This window comes from Mus caroli, chromosome 7, assembly GCF_900094665.2.
Source record: "Mus caroli chromosome 7, CAROLI_EIJ_v1.1, whole genome shotgun sequence".
Classification (NCBI taxonomy): Eukaryota; Metazoa; Chordata; class Mammalia; order Rodentia; family Muridae; genus Mus; species Mus caroli.
Genome location: NC_034576.1, coordinates 137,034,975 through 137,054,264, shown reverse-complemented (window position 1 = coordinate 137,054,264; position 19,290 = coordinate 137,034,975). Strand labels below are relative to the sequence as shown.

The 19,290-nt window shown below is 42.9% G+C and overlaps 1 protein-coding gene across 1 annotated transcript in view; it reads right to left on the bottom strand.

The window, feature by feature from the left end:
• Dock1 (dedicator of cytokinesis 1) overlaps positions 1–19,290 on the bottom strand; it is a 497,315-nt gene that overhangs the window by 295,476 nt on the left and 182,549 nt on the right. Inside the window, exon 26 of the mRNA XM_021168435.2 lies at positions 1,906–2,033. Coding sequence (XP_021024094.1) covers positions 1,906–2,033 — 128 coding nt within the window. The remainder of the gene's footprint in view (positions 1–1,905; positions 2,034–19,290) is intronic.

Here is a 19,290-nt window from a genome sequence, read left to right as displayed (position 1 = left end):
ATCAATTAGAAGCCTTAACGAGATGAAAAATGGTCTTTGTCAAAGGCAAATGCCTTCCTGAAGAAAACTCGAGGCCTTTTATTAATTATAGCCCATTAATGATAATTTGTTACATAATCGTGGCAAATTAATTTAAGCAAACCTTTAAAACTAAGAGCAAATCCATTTAAACAATATAATGTTTATGATCCCTGGTGAGACCGCCAATTAGTCTTCCAGAGACGCTTGGCCATCTGTAAATGGAAGGCAGGCAGATAACAACGCCGACTGCTCTACGTGTCACATCCCGATAACTTAACTGCCTTACGAAACAGAATGTTTTAGTATCAGGGCAGCAAATTATCTAAAATTCACAGTGCCATGGGGAGAATTTATTCCCTTGTTCAATGTGAAATGGGATGTGGATTCTCTCCCATGCATATGGCTTGAGTAGGCAGGCACCTGAGCAATCTCTGCATAGTCAAACGCTCTTTCTTGAGGTTGCCCTACAACCTCTTGGCCCTGGCTTTCCTCTGAGAAATGCAAAGGGCCTGTCCTGGGAGCACTGGGGCTGGGCCTGGGGAAGACATCCGAGGCTTGGGCAAGGACCATGCCTCTGAGGAAGGTGCTTCACCATCCAGCAAAGGTTGTATCTGATCCTTTGAGCACAAACCAGGCAGAATGGGATAGCTAATCATCACTGTCAACTTTACTGGATTAAGGAACACCTAGGGCATTAGTAAGCTAAAGCTTTGATTAGCTTTCCACAGAGGATTAGCTGAGAGGGTAAGACGCACTCTGAGTATGGGTGGCAGTAGCTCTCGAGGTGGAGTCCTCCAGGAGGGGGAAAGAAGAAAGTCACATCAACACCAACACCCACGCATCCCCTTCTTCTGCTTCTAGATTTGCCCAAATGGAAGCAAGCAGCCTCCTGTCGCTGCAGATGGACCCTGGCCCAGCCTTCCTGTTCCCCCTTTCCCTGCCTCAATGTTCTAGAGCCTCTGAACTGTGAGCCAAAATTAACTTCTCCTCCTTTAGTTGACTCTTATCAGGTCTTTAGTGAAAGCAAGAAAAGAAGTAAGAAATTCAGAGTGAATGACTTACTCCTGAAAGGAAGGAACAAACAGGAGTGTGTGTATGTGTGTGTGTGTGTGTGTGAGTGTGAGTATGTGTACCAGGAAGGCATCCTGACCATGCAGGAAAGAGTTCAGAGCAAGCCCGTTTTACTTAAAATTCTGACTAGAACTGAGGGCACCAACAGGCACCTAGGCACACTGGAGAACCTTGGGGACGCTGGAGCCCACCCCCAATGTTGCTCATGGGTTCAGTCTCCGTTTATTAGTAACATACGAAGGTGTTTCTGTCCTGATGTCAGACACACCAGAATGATCAGTGGTGTTACCTACGTGTCTACTTTACGTTTGCAAAAACAGAGATGGTGTGCTGGTGATGGGAAAGAGTGGGTGAAGCATTCATATACCTGCCTGCACCAGATCCAGAGTATAGAAATAAAATGCCACTGGAATAAAACCAAGACTTAGAAGCTCAAGAAGCACTAGGCGCTTCTACCTGTGGGGAACAGAGCAGGGAGCTTCAGCAAGCACAGTTGGCTTCCTTCATGTCTCACTTAATAGATGCAAGCACTATAAAAAAGAAGAGAAACCACCCTGCCAGGCCTTCACCTGAGAATGAGAACTTTGTCCGAGGGAAACATCTTAGCAAGAAAACACTGGAAAACAAAGAACTGATTTCACTTCAGAAGGGTGAATGCTACAATGTAAATATGGCACAAGTAACTCAAAGCTAAAAGTCTACAGAGAGAAAGGCTAAAAGTGAAGACCATTGCTTTTTCAACACGTTTGTAGCCTATGTCCGGCTTAGTCAATAGCAGGTGATGCTGTCCATGGCATGACAGTCATGACTCACCACATCCTTCCGGTATAACACCTCCAGGATGTTGCTAAGCAGCTGACAACAAGCCTCCAGCTCCTCCTGCCTCTCCAGGTGGTACTTGAGCTGGTCCGTCATCATGGGGAGCAGGATCTCTCTGCAGTCTGGAGAGAATAGGATTGTCAGTCAGTGGGAAACACCATGGAATCCCTCAGATCTGCAGGAACGCTGTGAGCCCCCTCAAGTGTCTGATTCACAAGGTGTGGAATGGAAAGGAATACCCACACGGGCAAACGGATTGATGACCAGGAAGCCATTTCCATGGCTGTCAATCATTCACAGACGGTTACCTGCATGCATCTGCAGGTCTCTGTGTAAACGTAAGTCACTAACATGCTTGTCACATGAAAATATACATATGTACACACACACACACATACACACACACACCTGCACAGTTGCACATGTGATAGGTTATCTGCTAGCATCTCTTATCTTCAAAGCATTGAATTGCAACATTCAAAGGAATACATCCTCCAGCAAAAACTTTCCTAACTGCAGATTTCCAGCTTTTTCATAAAGCAAGCATATGAGATACCCTTCTTAAGTTAAAGAGTTCAGCCCAGGGATGGGACAATGGTGCCTAGCCCTTCCTTCTTAGACAAGCTTTCTGGAAAAGGCTGAGGAGGCAGGATGAGAAAACGAAAACCAGGGACAGAGAAACAGGAATGTGAAGAGGACCGTGGGAGTTGAGGACGTAGGTCATTGTGGTTTAGTTAGGAAGACAGCAAGAATTAAACATGAAGAGCAGAACAGCATGGGCTCAGGTTAAGGATGAAAGGAAATTCCTAGCTGTCACTTCCAGTTTGGAAATCTAGCTGAACCCTGACAGCATCCACTTTCCAAAATGGCCTGCCTATTTGGAAAGGTGCTGTAGGATGGGTTTTGGTCCAGGTGTGAATAAGAAAGAGAACATTTAAAAAGCAGCTGAGCCAGGATTCCCTGCCTTTTGCTCTCTGTTCTGTTCAAATGTGATGTGGTGATGAGTGGCCCCTTGTTCTGACACCAGTGCAACCATTTTTGCCTCCTTTAAGATGCAAAGCAGGTGAGCACAGTGGAGCTCTGCATCCGGAAATAGATGTAGTTGGTTTTCAGGATTGTACATTTTAGAATTTACGACATTAATGACACATAAAAGCATGTTTTGCATTAATGTTCCAGAAGTTTTCTTATGGAAGGAAAAGGAAATCACACACAACAATGAAAGAGCTCCTCCGCACCTTCAGAAACACACTCTGCACTCAAAAGCCCATGCTGTACTTTCCCAAGAACAACAGTTTAATGAGAGATGGGAGGAAGTCCCTTCCGGGGCAAGGCAGGAAGAATCAGAAATAAATAACACAAGCCCCTTTGCCCTATGGTCTCCCAATGAGATGCACATAGATAGCTCAACCAGGGCACTCCCAGATTCCACTTCGGTCTTCTCCCTAGAGAGAGACGAGGAGGAATTCCACATTCCAGAAGAGGTATAGTCCGGTGCATCTATACATGATGATTAATCATCACTGTCAACTTGTCAGGCTTTAGAATCACCTCAACAACATACCTCTGGATTGTCTTTGAAGGTTACTCCAGAGAGCTTTAACTGAGGACAGCAGACTGCCTCTGATTATGGGAGGGGCTGTAGGATGGGTTTTGGTCCAGGTGTGAATAAGAAAGAGAACATTTAAAAAGCAGCTGCAGCAGGAGTCGCTGCCTTTTGCTCTCTGTTCTGTCCAAATGTGATGTGGTGATGAGTGGCAGCCAGAGCTGTTCCTGCTACAGTGACTTTGGCACACGGGCCAAAAGAATCCCTTAATCCCTTGGGATGACTCTTGACAGATATTCGGTCATGGAGATAAACAAACGAAAACCTAGGTAATCTAACATGCATATTTGGCTTCCCTATTGACACCACATTTTAATAATCAACCACTGTGCAGATGTAGTGCATAAGACAGGCCAACACTGCTGGACATGACACCAGGAGCTGTCTGGAATCCTACAGAAAGCCAGGGACAGAGGGGACAGCACATAGCAAGGGTGCTGTCTGAGCTGGGAAGTTGGCCCTTTGTGTCTGGGTCTACAGTATTGGGAAGACTTCATCCTAATTCCCCACTGAATCCTTTCCAGTAACCCCATAGACGGGTTTTGCTGATAGGACCATGCCCTTTGAGCTTAAGAAACATACTCCAATATGCCAAGGTATGCTGCCACTCAAGATGTAAGAACTGGCCAAAGATAGACTATCCAAGGAAAACAGTACAAGAAAATGGCCCCTGGAACAGGCTATCAACAACATCGCACCCCAGATGCCTTTCCTATAGAGTTTCAATGTTCACAAGCTACAACCACCTTCATTTTACCTACGTCTGCTGCCTTGAGACGTATGTAACACCTAACGCACAGCAACCCTCCAGACCAGTGCCTAAGAATGCTCCCTTGGTAAACAACGCCCAAGCCCTGCCATTCATGATGGACGCTACCAGAGAGCGCCAACTGAATACCTCCAGCCAAGCCCTCTTTAACTTCTGCTGGGAACACATGACCTCTATGTGCCCAACTCAACATAGAACAAGCGCTGAGCTATGCCTGTCCATCTAGTTACTATCCTGTGAATGCCACCATTTTGGAGGTCACATGAATTTCCAAGGTGACTCAGAAGAAAAGGGCAGAGCTTCTAAGGCAGATGTCCTCAACCTGTAACTTTTGACACCTTCACAGGGGTCACCTAAGACCATGAGAAAAAAAAAAAAAAAACAACAGTTCTTTACATTATGATTCATAACAAGAACAAAACTATAGTTATGAGGTAGCAATGAAAATAATATTATGGTTGGGGGTTATCCCAACATGAGGAGCTGCATTAAGGGGTCATAGATTTAACCACTGTGCTAAGACATAATGAGTAGAAAGCTTTGTGAACTGGCCAGCACGGATCTGTCTCTGAATGGTTCAATGAGAGCTGGTTGTTAGGCTCTGAAAAGAGATGTCCCAGCCTAAGACCTGGCCTTACAGTCCCAGTTATCTATTCTGCTGGGAAAGCAGTAGTGAACTACACTGTTCTCTGAGCTGACTGAGTGTGCGGATTCCATTTGTCAGTATTACCTCAGGGTGAAGGAGGCAATTCTGCACACTCATCTCAGCCAAGGAGATACTGCCCATCATGTTTGGTTCCCTTGTGGGAGCACCCATCACTAGGTCTTAGCAACTTCAGTTGGCTGTTATGCTCTGTGTCTTGGTGAGAAGCAACTCCACTGACAGTTTGTCATGTTTAAAACTATTTTAAGCTGGACTTGAAGCCTCATATCTGTAATCCCAACTCTCAGGAGGCTAAGACAAGAGGACAATTTTGAGTTCAAGTCTGCCAGGGTTACTTAATGAGATCCACACTAGCCTAGGTTACACTGGGGCAAAAAAAAAAAAAAAAAAAAAAAAAAAAAAAAAAAAAGAAACAAACAAACAAACAAAATATCCAAGGGCAGAAGGATTTCCTTCACTCACCTCTCTGAGAAGATAAAAAGTCATTGGCTATGCTTTCTGAGAAATGAGTGTCAAGCTGTGCTGGGAAAATAGAGAAGAGAAGACTGTAATTGTGAAGACAGAGGGAGATGGTGTCTCAGGAAGGACTTGACACAAATCACTCTTCGCTGATGCTCTAGGAAAGAGCCCCAGGCCCAGCAACACCATCATCACAAAATTATCTCTGCATTCACCTCCACAGCTGAACAGAGATGGACAAATCTGTCAGACAGATCAGGAGGTTTGTCAGATGGCCCTGAAGAGCAGAGGCCATCCTGTCCAACCCAGTGATCTGGGGCAGACTTCCAAGACTATACTGTAGCTTACAACATTGTCCACCACTGTGCCATCAGAAACCTACTGTGCCTCAACGGAAGAAACCCAATGTCCCGAGTAACTGTTGGGAACATATGCCAGAGCCATAGGCAAGAGAGTCATGGTCTACACCTCCAGGTCCACCCACACAGACCACCAAAAGTGCGGACGGCACTAACTATGCTTCTTTGCACTGGGCAGTAAACTCTTGAGAGGAGAGTTTCCTATTAAGAAAAGAAATCATCTCAGCATATAAACCAAGGCCTGTGTGTGTGTGTGTGTGTGTGTGTGTGTGTTTGTGTGCGCGTGCGCACACACACACGTATTACTTTCTCTCCCTTAGAGGTGAGTTAGTTACTATGGACCTCCATATGTGTTCCTTTTACTTGTGAACCACAACAATTTGCACCTGCTAAGTGGTGAGAAGGCCTTGCCATCCACAGCAGCCCAGCCCCAACCTTGGCAGACAGCTGAAGGACAAACGCCCTCAACAAGAATGCTTCCATCTTACAGGGATTCTGGTTTTACTGGGTGGTGTCCAAGCCCGTCTGGACAATAGGCAACAGCTGAACAAGAGGACGTGTTTGTGTGTTAACTTGCTTTACTTTGCAAGTGCATGCAGACCGTAGGAAGACTAAGGTGCAGGGAGAACTACTGTCCAGTACTGTACCCAGCCCTGGATGAATACTAGCTGTTTAAATTATAATTTTTATAATTTGTATAATTTGTATTATTGTATGTGCAATTTGTATTATGAAAGGCCAGGCTCTTTGAATGAATATACAGCAGGAAAATTAATGCCTTCCATTGGCCTTAGACTGGATCTACCCACACAGTAGCTATCCTGCTGCCTGCTCCCAAAGCACAGAATAACATAAGTATTATATAAAAAAAAAAAAAAACCTACTTCATTATTTTATTTTGACAAAAAGTTCAATGTAGCCCAGGCTGGAATGAATCCAACTTATAATCCTATCTCAGTTACCCAAATATTGGATTTATAAGTACATACCATACCATATTCATCAAACAAACAAACCTTCATGTTTAATGAGTCTTTCCCTGGCCTGCATTTCAATCTACAGAAGTTAATTGTTCTTACATGTTAAATCATAGTAGGGCATGAAAAGTACATGCTTCATCATGCCTGGAGATTTTACAACCTATGGTGGCCGTGACAGAAGTCTCGCATGCCACACAGTGGGTATTCCAACTGAGCATGGGCAGGATCCTTTCACAAAGACAGAATATCATATCCAGAAAACCAGTAAAACCAAAGAACTAGCCTGAATCCGTTCCCAGCACAATTAAAAAAATAAGCTTATATTAAAGGAAAAACACATTTATTTTACATGTTTCAAATCAACCATTGACCCATAAACTCTGGAAAACTCTGGGATACAGGCCCACAAGACTGATAGATTCTGACTCATGCCATGAAATTCTTAAAAAGGCGTTTGATGAGTTCACCCATATGAACTTAGCAGATAGTCAGCAGGAGTAAACACCAGCTCTTACAAAGAACACAAGTGGTCAATACAATGTCTCCCCAAGAAAACGGGCGCTAAGAACTCACAGCTGCAAGGTCCAGGATGGTGGTCAGTGGACACGAAGCCAAACTGTTGCATCCAAAGGGTAGAATTTATAACAACTGGATTTAATTTGCTCATTGAGACTCTCATCTGTGTATACCCATATTCCCTCCCTCTCTCCCATCACCCACAATAACTCTCCTTCCTACAGGATATAATCTGTCCTTTTATGATGTGACTGGCCACCATAGGCTTGTATGATTGAATGTATGATCCACGGGTCATGGGACGTTTGGGAAGAATTAGGAAGTTTGGCCTTTTTTGGAGGAAGTGTCCCTGGGGAGCGGGCAATGAGGTTTTAAAAGCCTATATCAAGACAGCATCTCTCTCTCTCCCTACCTCCCTCTTTCCCTCCCTCCCTCCCTCCTTGCCTCTCTCCCCCCTCTTCCTACAGATCAAGACATAAGCTCTCAGCCTCTCCAGACTTGCCCTCATGCTTCCTGCCCTGATAATCATGGACTAACCCTATGAAACCGTCAGCAAGCCTCCAATTAAATGCTTTACTTTATAAGACTTGTCTTGGTCAGAGTGATTCTTCATAGCAATAGAACAAATGACTAAGACACTAAGTACAATTAACACTTTCCATAAGTGCATAGGAGTGCGACATTATTGGACCAAAGAAAACCTGCCAGTGACCACCCCCTTAAAGAATGTCTCTCTCCAGAAGCTAACAATTTTTAACAGACCCTCAGTAAGGGGTGGGGCCTGGAGAGCATCTCCCCCATTAATAGGAGAACTGTGATTGACTATTAATACAACAATACCAACCTTCGATGTAAGGTGGATCCAGTAGTATAGTGCCACAGCACTGCTATGCAGTAATTAACTGCATTCTGATTAGATTTCAGGATTATTCAGCAGGAAGGAATTTCATGCCTAGCACTGTATTCTGGCCAAAAGTCCTTGGCTGTGTAGGTAACAGGCCCTAGGGCAGATTCTATTACTATTTTGCTAAATGGTCATCCTGTCAAACTGCCTTCTAAATGTGTATGTTTACAACCATAGAGCTGGATTTAATTTTAATAAATGAATTGCAAGTTCAGATGTTTAAAAGTGGTGTTTAATCTAGATACTGCAAACAACTGTTAAGAAAAATAAATTGTATTATACATTGAAGACTAAAGATCCAGGGTCTCAGATAGAGTACGAATTTAGCATTTAAATTGTGCTATAAGTCACAACACAATGAACTTCTCAGACTCGGCATGGATAAAAGAATATAAAGCAAGGCATTAGTGAGTTTTAGATAGAATTCAGACTGCAATGACATTCTGGATAAAATATATGACTGACTTACATTGCTTCAAACTACATTTGCTGAGGACTAGGGAATTTAAAATGATATCCAGGGCTCATCGTCTATGTCTGTAGGAAGCACAGGCTAAGGACATAAAACAGCAAATGAAGAGAAGCCCCTCCAATTCTTCACTTTAATGAATGAAGCTAGCTTAAGGCCACAGCTTTTAGACCACTCACCCTATCACAGGGGGGCCCAGGGCTTCTTCATACCTGTCAGTACCCACTGGAGGCATAACAGCAAAAAGCATAGCTGCCATATTTTATTCTGCCATATTCAGATACCAAGGACGGCAACTCATCCCAGAACCCAGGCCAGGGGAAGGCATTGCTATGGACCCACATTCTATACAAATTGCCATGAGGGTGACACCAACCACCTTCCATGCACTCCCTTCGCCACGTTCTGTGATGATTACAGACTCCAATCATTCAACATCTGCTCATCTGCAGCTGTGAGGGCCAAAGCCAGGATGATTAATGCTCTGGTAATGGGCACAGAGTAAAAAATATTAATCTTTATAAAAGGTATTCAACAGGCATCATCGGCTTATAAATGTCCAAGCAGAATATCCGTCTATAACCCCATTACAGCTCTACATTAAAATAAGACACAAAAATGAGAATGAATTTGTCCATTTAAAGCATTCATTTTTATGAACACTGAGTAATGGGCTTCTTAATTTTTAGTTCGGTCACATTAAACAAATGATCCATAAAGTGCATTTAATAACCTTGTGTGTGCTGCATAGAACCGAAAGCCAGAATAACACTTTTAATGAGAATTAAACAGTAAGAGCCATATTAATGGGGAATGCTTGCTATTCATCTTTTATAGACAATCATCTTGTTTCCCTACCATTTAGGAACCCGGTGCCCGTGTTTCAATATGTTCAAGTGATTTCCTCCATCTACACGAGTCTTTAAGCAGCAGCGGCTCGAAGACTCCTAAAAGGGGTCGCAGAAGCCATCTACTGATCTCCAGACTGTCCAGATGCAGGAACCTGGCACATGGTGACAACTGTACTGCTAAGCAAATGCTGAGCAGGCATTAGCCACTACACTCCCAAGTCAGAGAACTTGGTGATAAAAGGCCCGTGCCTGTGCACACTCATGTGGGTATGGGTAAATGTCAAGTACAGAGCCATTTCCTCCAAAGTCATTTGTAAGTAAGAAGTTACGAAGCTTGCAGTGTCAGAAGAAGAAACTACCAGCAAGCCACCCTTTTGGAATGTTGTTTGCAGATCTGCAGGACTAAGCAGATACAGATATCTAGTCCAACATTTCCATTCCTGACAGCTGGGCAGCACCTCGTAAAGTATTCTGGTCAGAACAGTGCCACTTGCCTGTGTGCTAAAAGGATCAGAAATGTGGCAATCTGTGATTCAGCCTTGAGGTACCTAATGTCATGGAATTATAATTGAGAGGATGACAGAGCAAGTAAGAGGCTTTGGAAATTGGAAAGATGAGCAGAGAGGCATGAAGACTGTTAAACAATGGGGAGCAAAACTCAGTGGGTATTGACAATTGCTACCCAGTCTGATGACCAGAATCCCATCCGCAAGGCTCACAAGGTTAAAAGAGGAACCCATCCTTCCAAGTAGTCCACTGGACCCCTACATACACACTGTGGCATGCATGTGTGTGCACACAGAGAAGGACAAATAAATGTAAAATAATACATTTTAAAACCTGGCCAAAAATATTAATCCTGTATTTGGGCATGAGACCTTGCATAGAAGAAGAAATGTTTGTGATTAGCACTGGGCAGTAGACCCTCTTAACCTTTGAGACTGAAGAAGTACAACAGGATAGTAGACGTTCTACTGGAATTGCTGTAGGTATGACGTCTCCTTAGGTGATGGGAAAGAAAAACCAATGGAAAGGCTACAAAATTAGTCCATGTAAATACACGCGTATACACACACACACACACACACACACACACACACACATACACAAAGCCTAGACTGAAATAGAACAGAAGGAAAGACTGTGTGGAAAATATGGTCATGTGAGCAGTCTACTGTCTAAGTGAAGAGAAGCAGGTCAAAGAGGAAGCCTGTTGATTTGACAAGGAAGTCTACAATTCTGCTTCCCTGAGGAAAAATTCTCATCATATAAGAGAAGAAAATAGACACAAGATCCATGGTCTGGAGGTGATGGGTAGGGTGGTGCATGCTGCTGGCTGATCTAGTAGATGGACAGACACAGCACTTAGTCAGAGTCACATGCCACTCTTGGTGGCGCTAGCAAATAGAGATGAGAGCGGATGAAGACAGTTCACTCTGGAGGAAGGTCTGCGCCCTTAGCAATAGATTTATGTAATGGCTGTTGGGGGGTAGAGTCATGACACAAAATCCTGGCAGGTGCAGACTTTCCACTGGTCCAGGACAACATTTGATAACAGTAAGAGCTAAGTGTTCGGGCCTAGATAGAATCAAGCTTTCCATGTACCTAGTGATAGCATGATTAGGTACAAAACAAATGAGGACAGCCAGTTCTTAGACTGCTCTTCCTACATCTAAATACAAGAACAGAAACAGGAGCCTGCCAGCAGTGGGCTCAAAGTAGGGTCAACAGAGGCTAATATGTAGATTAATAACACCATAAAGAGCTGATGGCTCTAGCAATCTGTTCAGAAACTACAACCCCCGCTACTTCCACCCCCACAGAAAGAGAAGAGAAATACTACTAAAACACAATGGACATATGAGAACACTACCATATGATTTATTTATGCTTAATTTAAAGATGTGGTCATTTATCCATTTATTTGTATTTTTTCCTTCCTTCATATAGCGTTGAAGAAAATTCAGCTTTCAGAGAGAATTACTCATGCAGTGGGCGTGAAACAGTTTAAGGAGTGTGTAGATGATGGATCTGAAACAAGCCAGAGCCTTAATCAGCACCATAGTGCTGGACAGCTCCCTGCCTGAGCCTCTGCTTACATACAGGGCTTCTTATTTAACTCTGACACCCTCATCTGTACATTGAGTTAATTAGTCTTTGCCAACTCTACATTTGTATGTTTATGACTCTGAAGTCTCTCAGAGGAATCAAACTTGCTAACCAAAAGTCCTGAGTATGTGGTCTATAAACTATGGTGGACTTCAAATGGGAATAATTAAGGAACTCCTGTATTGAATAAGCTATTTCTAAAAGTGTGTACTGCTGTAACAAGTGGCCTCTGGACAAACACATGTAATGAAAGACACAGAGAGAGACCTCCAGAGCCAGGGATGGAAAAGGTATTGGGTAAAAGATAAAGATTGAAGGTTTCCTTGAGGCATGGGGGTTGGGAGGAAGCTTGAAAGAGAATGAGATGTTTATATTCCAGCATTATTTAAAAGAGTTAGTCTTCAGGGTTCGCAGCTGGCAACATTCATTAGAAGTCATCAGCACAGCTATCTAATTAAAGTGTGCCAGAATGCCTTATGAGTGGGACATTAAGTGACTGTGGCAAAATTAGCCCCAACCCCTATTTTTCCTCTGTGTACAACATCTATCAAGTTAACAAAACTACTGGAGAATAGTTCAGGGTTTAAGATTTGGTTTTTCACAGTAGAAAAAAAACTCATTCAGTACTGTTTTGATTTGTTGATAGATGAAAGCATTAAAACAATATATTTTATTACGTTCTGAATACACAGTTTCTCGTGTGTATGACCTAACGCAGCAAAAATAGATGAACAGGGCAGTTTTTAGAGATAGCTGCTTTCTATGCAGGGTCTGGCTACTGTGAAGGGCACTCTGACTTCAGGATTTCCTAATCTCAAAGTCCTGTTAAGTATGTGGGCATGGCCCAGGGCCTTCGAAAGACTGCGATAACTAATGCGTCCACCATTAGCAAAGAGTTTTACTCCAATTGATCACTGAGAGAATTATTCACCTTGAAAAGAAGAATGAAACACATCACTGAAACTCCCTTGCCCTGCATTTGAAAGAGGCTTCCTATTATTCAGAACTGAGGATACATAAGCTTCCACAGGGCAGGTGAGCACTGTTGGACAAGGAGTCTGCCCTTAGTTTGATTTCTGTAGCTGTGATAAAAGACTCTTGTCAACATGGAACCTGAAAAGAACAGGATTTATTTAGATTACACTTGCAGGCATTGAGGGCTCAGGGACAGGAAATTAACGTAGACTTGCTTGCTATTCTACCCGGCATTACTTGGAACCAGGGTACCCAGCTAGGATAGGGTCTATCTGCTAAAGGGAAGGAAGGAGTATAAGACCACCAGGGTTTGAGAGAATGGCTCCCTTCCCTCTCCTGCTCACAGCAAGAGTCCATCCACCAGAAAAGCAATAGCCACAAACAAACCAAAGCCCTGCAAGGAAATAACAGGTTTACAACCACCAGGGTATTAAAACACTACCAAGACCAAGACCTGATACTACACTCTAAGACAAACATGGTCATACGTGACTCATCCAATCTCACACTCCCCTCTAAAACCAAACAAGCACAGATACAAGAAAAAAACATGGATCAAGCTATAAAATGAAACCTGTCAATCACCTAGGTCCCTACCAGGGTGGGAAAATGGAAAAGCTAGGTCTGGGAAAACAATGAAACTGTTCCGTGTTAATCAGAACAAGCTTCCCCACAGTCAAGGATCCAGAAGAGCAAGAATGAGTACAAGGAGAAAGCTTCAAAAGGAACCTCCATTTTGTGATGCCCCCCTGCAAACACAGGAAGGACTGTTGACTAGGTTACACAGTGATGCTAGTTAGGTGGACTCACTCCATCCCAATTCCCATGCCATCAACATAAAAACAGTTGGGTGGGCATAAATCCCACACTCAGTGTTCCGACGTTCGATTTAATTACACTAGAACTTTTCATTTCTGTAATAGGATTTAAGCTTTAATTTTTCCCAGCTTTTGTCAGATATGTGGGCAACAACATAATCACATGGGAACAAAGCCACAAATGCACAAATTATGAGATGTCAACCTTTCCCTCTCTTTGTATCTTGCTTTGAAAATCTGCTCGCGCCACACCACAGATGATATTCAAGAGTTGTCACTCTGCGCAGCACATAATCTGTTTAGCCAGCTTTCAAGTAGGCAAGTCACATCAGAGACCAGGCTCGGAAGCCATTACCGCCCATTCATTGGCTCTCCTGCACAGCATGTTAATGAGCCCAAGGCCCTTCACCTCGGCATAGGAGCAAAAACAGGACATCCAACGGCAGATGATGGGGGATGGGTGGGGCAGGCCAACATAAGAACTAGACCTAGACTACATCTTCAGTCTGGAACAATGTCATTCACTGAGTAATTGCTACCTAGGTGTAGTCTCCCCTCCCCTAGGCACACACTGTATAGTCTGAAATTAGCTTCAGAGTCTGACTGCGAGCTCACTATTATGGATGCTGGGTAGTGGGGATATAAGTATATATTCCAGCCTTCATTCTACGCTTTAATATTCTGGTAATTTCCTCCCTTTTTTTCCCACATGAAAGTATACTGAACCCAGAGGCAGGTCCATCCTCCCATATGTGGCTTGACACCATGAAATCCATAAGCCAGAACAGAATACTACAGAGAAGAAGCCTGGCCTCCAACGCGCCAGTTCATATAGCACAGCCTCCTGTGACAACCTATCACTTGTTGTAACCCCACCCCCACCCCCACCACCACCACTGGGTATATCTTCCCTTTCCCTGTCTACAAATGGGAGACGTGGTGAGAGAAAGCCGAAACAGCCTGGGTTTCACTAACCTGGGCCCCCAGGAGCTTGTGTGTGAGAGTCCACGGATCACTACGGTAAAGCAAGGCAGCTGTAGCTATGTACTGTCAAGTTAACACCCACAGGCATGCTGACCACAGGACCAGGCCAGACTTTAATGGCTGGAAACACAGTCCCTCCGGTTATCTGTACAAATATATTTCTTGCCACCAAACACCCCAGACAAGAGAGTGCTCATACATCTTCCACATGATTGCTTAGCTTAAGCTGGCACTGAGTACAATTCCTGACTAGCAACAGGTATTAATTATCACAATCCCTTGCGAGTGTAAATCTGTAAGTACGGCAACCATTCTGAGAAACCTGGAACACATCTTCAAGACTGCTTGAAGCTGTTTTCCCGGAGAACAACCCTAATTAGTGCCCAAAGTGAGTCATTTTCTTGTTCTCAGCTTGGTTCAGAACTGGAGGTGATTTAGGCTGAAGCATAGCCTTTGCCCTGGGGCTCCCACAGTGACCTTGAGGATTCTATCACTGTTGCACTGGGAGCATACCACAAACGTGCAGCACATTCCATAGAGCGGGTGGCAACACCAACTTCTACAAAGTTCTAAGGATCAGGACCCAAGACAGAGAGAAGAAAGCATGAAAAGCGTAGCTGCCATATCTCATCCGAAAATGGCTTGACTTTAAATATTTATACAAATGTGGCACGGACTACTTTATAAAAGTAATGGCATCTTTGTGAGAATAGACCAGCCAGAAGATTTCAGCTGTTCATCTTTTCCCGACAAGGAGAGAAGACAGCAGTTGGCTGCTTGGGAGGACAGAGCCTGCAAATGAGAAAAATGGTGTTGTTCTGTGCTCTCCCAACACAGAAAGATTCTTACCACCAAAACCCATAAATGGGGGAATTTTCATCTTGGCCAAAGCAATCGAAAAGGTTTGAGGGCAGCCACTCAGTGGTCAGAACACATTTAGGAAGCTGATTCTAACATAGGCAGCAGATGCTGATTGGCTGCAAGATGCGACGCTCCAGACTGATTTTGTCCTGGGCTACAAGGTCATTGTGGGTTTAAATACTTCACATATGGCACTTATTAGGCTGGGTACCACTTGCTATAGAGATCAAAATTCAAGGCAGGGCTTGGAGAGATGACTCATTCAATAAAGTGCTTGCCTTGCCTGCATGAGGACCCAGCACCCACATGAAAAGCTGGGCATAGCCACAGGTGCCTACCAATCCCAGAGCTGGGAAGACAAAGGCAGGAAGGTACCTGGGGGCCAATGACAAAATGTAACAAAAGAAAAAAGTTTCACGTTTGGTGAGAAACTGTGTCAAAGGTAAGGTAGAGAGTGATGGAGAAAGGTGTCTGATGCTGATGTTAGCACTCATATACACAGATGCATGTGCACACGCATACACTCACACACAGGCGTTAGCACTCATATTCACAGATGCATTGTACATGTACAGACACACACACCTACAGACACACACACACACATACACACACACACTCACACATAGGCCTTAGCACTCATATACACAGATACATGTGCACACGTACAGACTCACACACACACACACACACACACTCACACACAGGCCTTAGCACTCATATACACAGATGCATTGCACACGTACAGACACACACACCTACAGACACACACACACTGACACACACACAGGCCTTAGCACTCATATACACAGATGCTTGTGCACACGCACACACTCACACACAAACACACACACTCACACACACACTCTCACACAGACCTTAGCACTCATATACACAGATGTGTGTGCACATGTACACACACACTCACACACAGGCCTTAGCACTCATATACACAAATGCCTGTGCACTTGTACAGACACACACACAAATACACACACACACTCACGCACACACAGACCTTAGCACTCATATACACAAATGCTTGTGCACTCGTACACACACGCCTTAGCACTCATATACACAGATGCATGTGCACACGTACAGACACACACTCACACACACACTCTCTCTCTCAAACACACACACACATTCACACACACAGAGGCCTTAGCACTCATATATACAGATGCATGTGCACACGTACGGACATTCACACACACACACAAACACACACACACACCACAAATACATGATAGTCTTATGGTAACTATCACAAGACTCTGACAGAGGCTGTTGCAAATATGCATCCATGAGCAAATTTACAGGAAGGTAATTCACACTTGCCTATAGTCCAGGTAACAGCTTTGGACAGAATTTAATTGAAACCCACTATAATGACCCCAGAACTTCTTGGAATGGTTTGGAATGGGTCATCATGGCCTCTGTACTGTGGTCTGTCAGGATTTCTCCTTAACTTTTTAATACAATTCAGCTCAGGGTAACGCCTTAGAGTCTTTTTATGGCAAAATCCCGTTAGGTTCTAAAAATCGTAATACTTTTTGGAGCCATGTTATCTCTATACAGCCCAGGCTGGTCTACAGTATACAACAATCCTCCTGCATCAGTTGTCTAAGTAGGATAACATTTTTTCTTCTACATATCTAAATTCCTGTGAGTACTCCTAAGAGTATTCTTAGAGTGTAATATTAGCGTTAATATACAAAGGAATTTAAATGTGTGTCTCTCTTTCTTCTTCCACTTTTCAATATGGTTCTTTTATATTCTTCTGCTTGTTGATTTTGTCAACTTTATATAATTTTGTGGTTGTCAGTTTTCAAAATCTCTCACATAGCTTACCATGGACTAAAATTCACTATGTAGCAAAGAATGACCTTGTACGTATGACCCTACTTCCTCTACCTGCCACGTGAGAAGAATTCATAGCAGTATAATTTATGACACCTGGCAAAATAATTTTATTATCCAATGTTGCATAGAACTTTTTAAATTTCAGTTAGGTTCTTGAGCTCTGAGACTGTAAACGTGGTCAGTAAGGAAAGAGAAACACAAAAAAGATCCTTTCTAATCTGAGTTACTCTGGGAGCAGCCTCGATAGAAAATGTTGTTCCAAGATGGCCAACAGCAATGTCCAAGTTCAACAATGTAACAGGTCACCTTAACTAGTTCCATAATATCTTTATTAATATAACAGACTCAACTCCAGAAACAAGTGTGTTTGTATTCTATATTACTGTGTCTCGCCAAACTGTCGATGAACTTAAAACTGAAGTTGCCTTCTGGACTGTGAGCAAACATGCTTGATCAGATGTCATGGCTGGGTTGGGGTATGTTGTCCTATCTTGGATGTTTATGGAACCTGTGATCCCAGTTTGTGAAGGGTGATGACTGCAGGCTGTGAGTTCTAGGACAGCCTCTCTCAGAAACCACAAGGTACAGCAATAGGTGTGATCAAAGAATAAATACACAGAGGAGACTATAACCTTGACCATGACTTCCCATGTAGAGAGAACAGAAATGTCAGGTTGACTTTTTCCTTTGGGGGAAAAAAAGTTGTGAGAAAGTATATGAGATTTCTCAGTCTTCTTAAGAAAACCATGAAAAATTGCTCAAAATTAATAAATTAAGAAAAATAGAGGAAATATTTGTAAGTGCAAATTAAAATGTATTTGTCTTCATATGCTCTATTGGAGAGACTACATATGTGGGAGTAATGGTTGATTTCCATTGTCAACCTGGCAATTTGCAATCACCTGGGAAGGGAGTCTGGGTGTGGGGCTATTTAACAGTTCTCAATCAGTGGGTCTTGATGCCTTTGGGGAGGGGTCCAACAACTGATTCACGGGGGTTACATATCAATTATCCTGTTTATCATGTACTTACATTATAATTCATAATGGTAGCAAAATCATAGCTATGAATTAGCAACAAAAATAATTTCTTGTTGGGAGGAGGGGGTCACCATGACATGAGGAACTGTGTTAGGGGTTGCAACATTAGGAAGATTGAAAACCACTAGGCTATCTAAATTGAATTAGCCTATGGTTGGGCTTCTGAGACACTGTCTTGATTACATTAATTGATGTGGGAGAATCCATGTTAATTGTGGATAGGATCTAGGATGTAAGAGGAGGGACAATGAGCTGAGCTCTCTCAGCTTGTGTTAATTCCTCTTTTCATCTGACTATGGATGCACTGTGGCTCCCTGTTTAAACTCCAGGTGGCCCAACTTCTCAATCATGATGGACTAAAACCTGGACCTGTGAGCTAAATTCTTTTTCTCCATTTGCTGCTTTTGTCTGAGTATTTTATCATAGCAAGCAAAAAAGAAACTGAGAATATGGAATCATTAGCAGATAGGAAAGTCAATTCAAGATGGCCTCCTGTCTAACTTCTTGCTACAAAGAAAAGCTATGAAGAATAGAAAATTCTAGTTCACACACATAACTATATATAAAAGGACCCAAACAATAAGAATTTTTTAAATGGAAATTTTTCATTGAGAAAGGGGCTAATTTTATATAAATCTGAACATTTTAAGGAATAATATAATATGCAAATTAAAGAAAGGAAACAGCTTTTGAGTTAGAAAAAAATGAAGAAAGTTACAACAACAAATACAAAGACATGTTTTGGTTTAAAGATGTTTAAAAAGAAGATTCTTTTGGATTTGAAAAACAATTTAATGAAAATTTAAACCTTCTGCTAAAAAATTAAAATGCCTGTGTTGCTCTAGATAGGAAGGTGGACAATAATGGCAAGGAAGAAATAGAAATATAGTCAACTTATATTTAGAATTATTAAAGAATGTTTATGGAAGGCTGGATGTGGTATGGATACCTTTACTCAAAGCACTCAGGTGGCCGAGACAAGTGGATCTCTGTGAGTTCCAGGCTAGCCTGATCTATAAGGAACTCTGGAATTACCAGAGGTACATAGAAAGTCCCTGCCTCAAAAAAAAAAAAAAAAAAAAAAAAAAAAAAAAAAGGGGGGGGGGGGGGAAAAAAAAAAAGGAGGAGGAGGAACAGGTGGAGGAG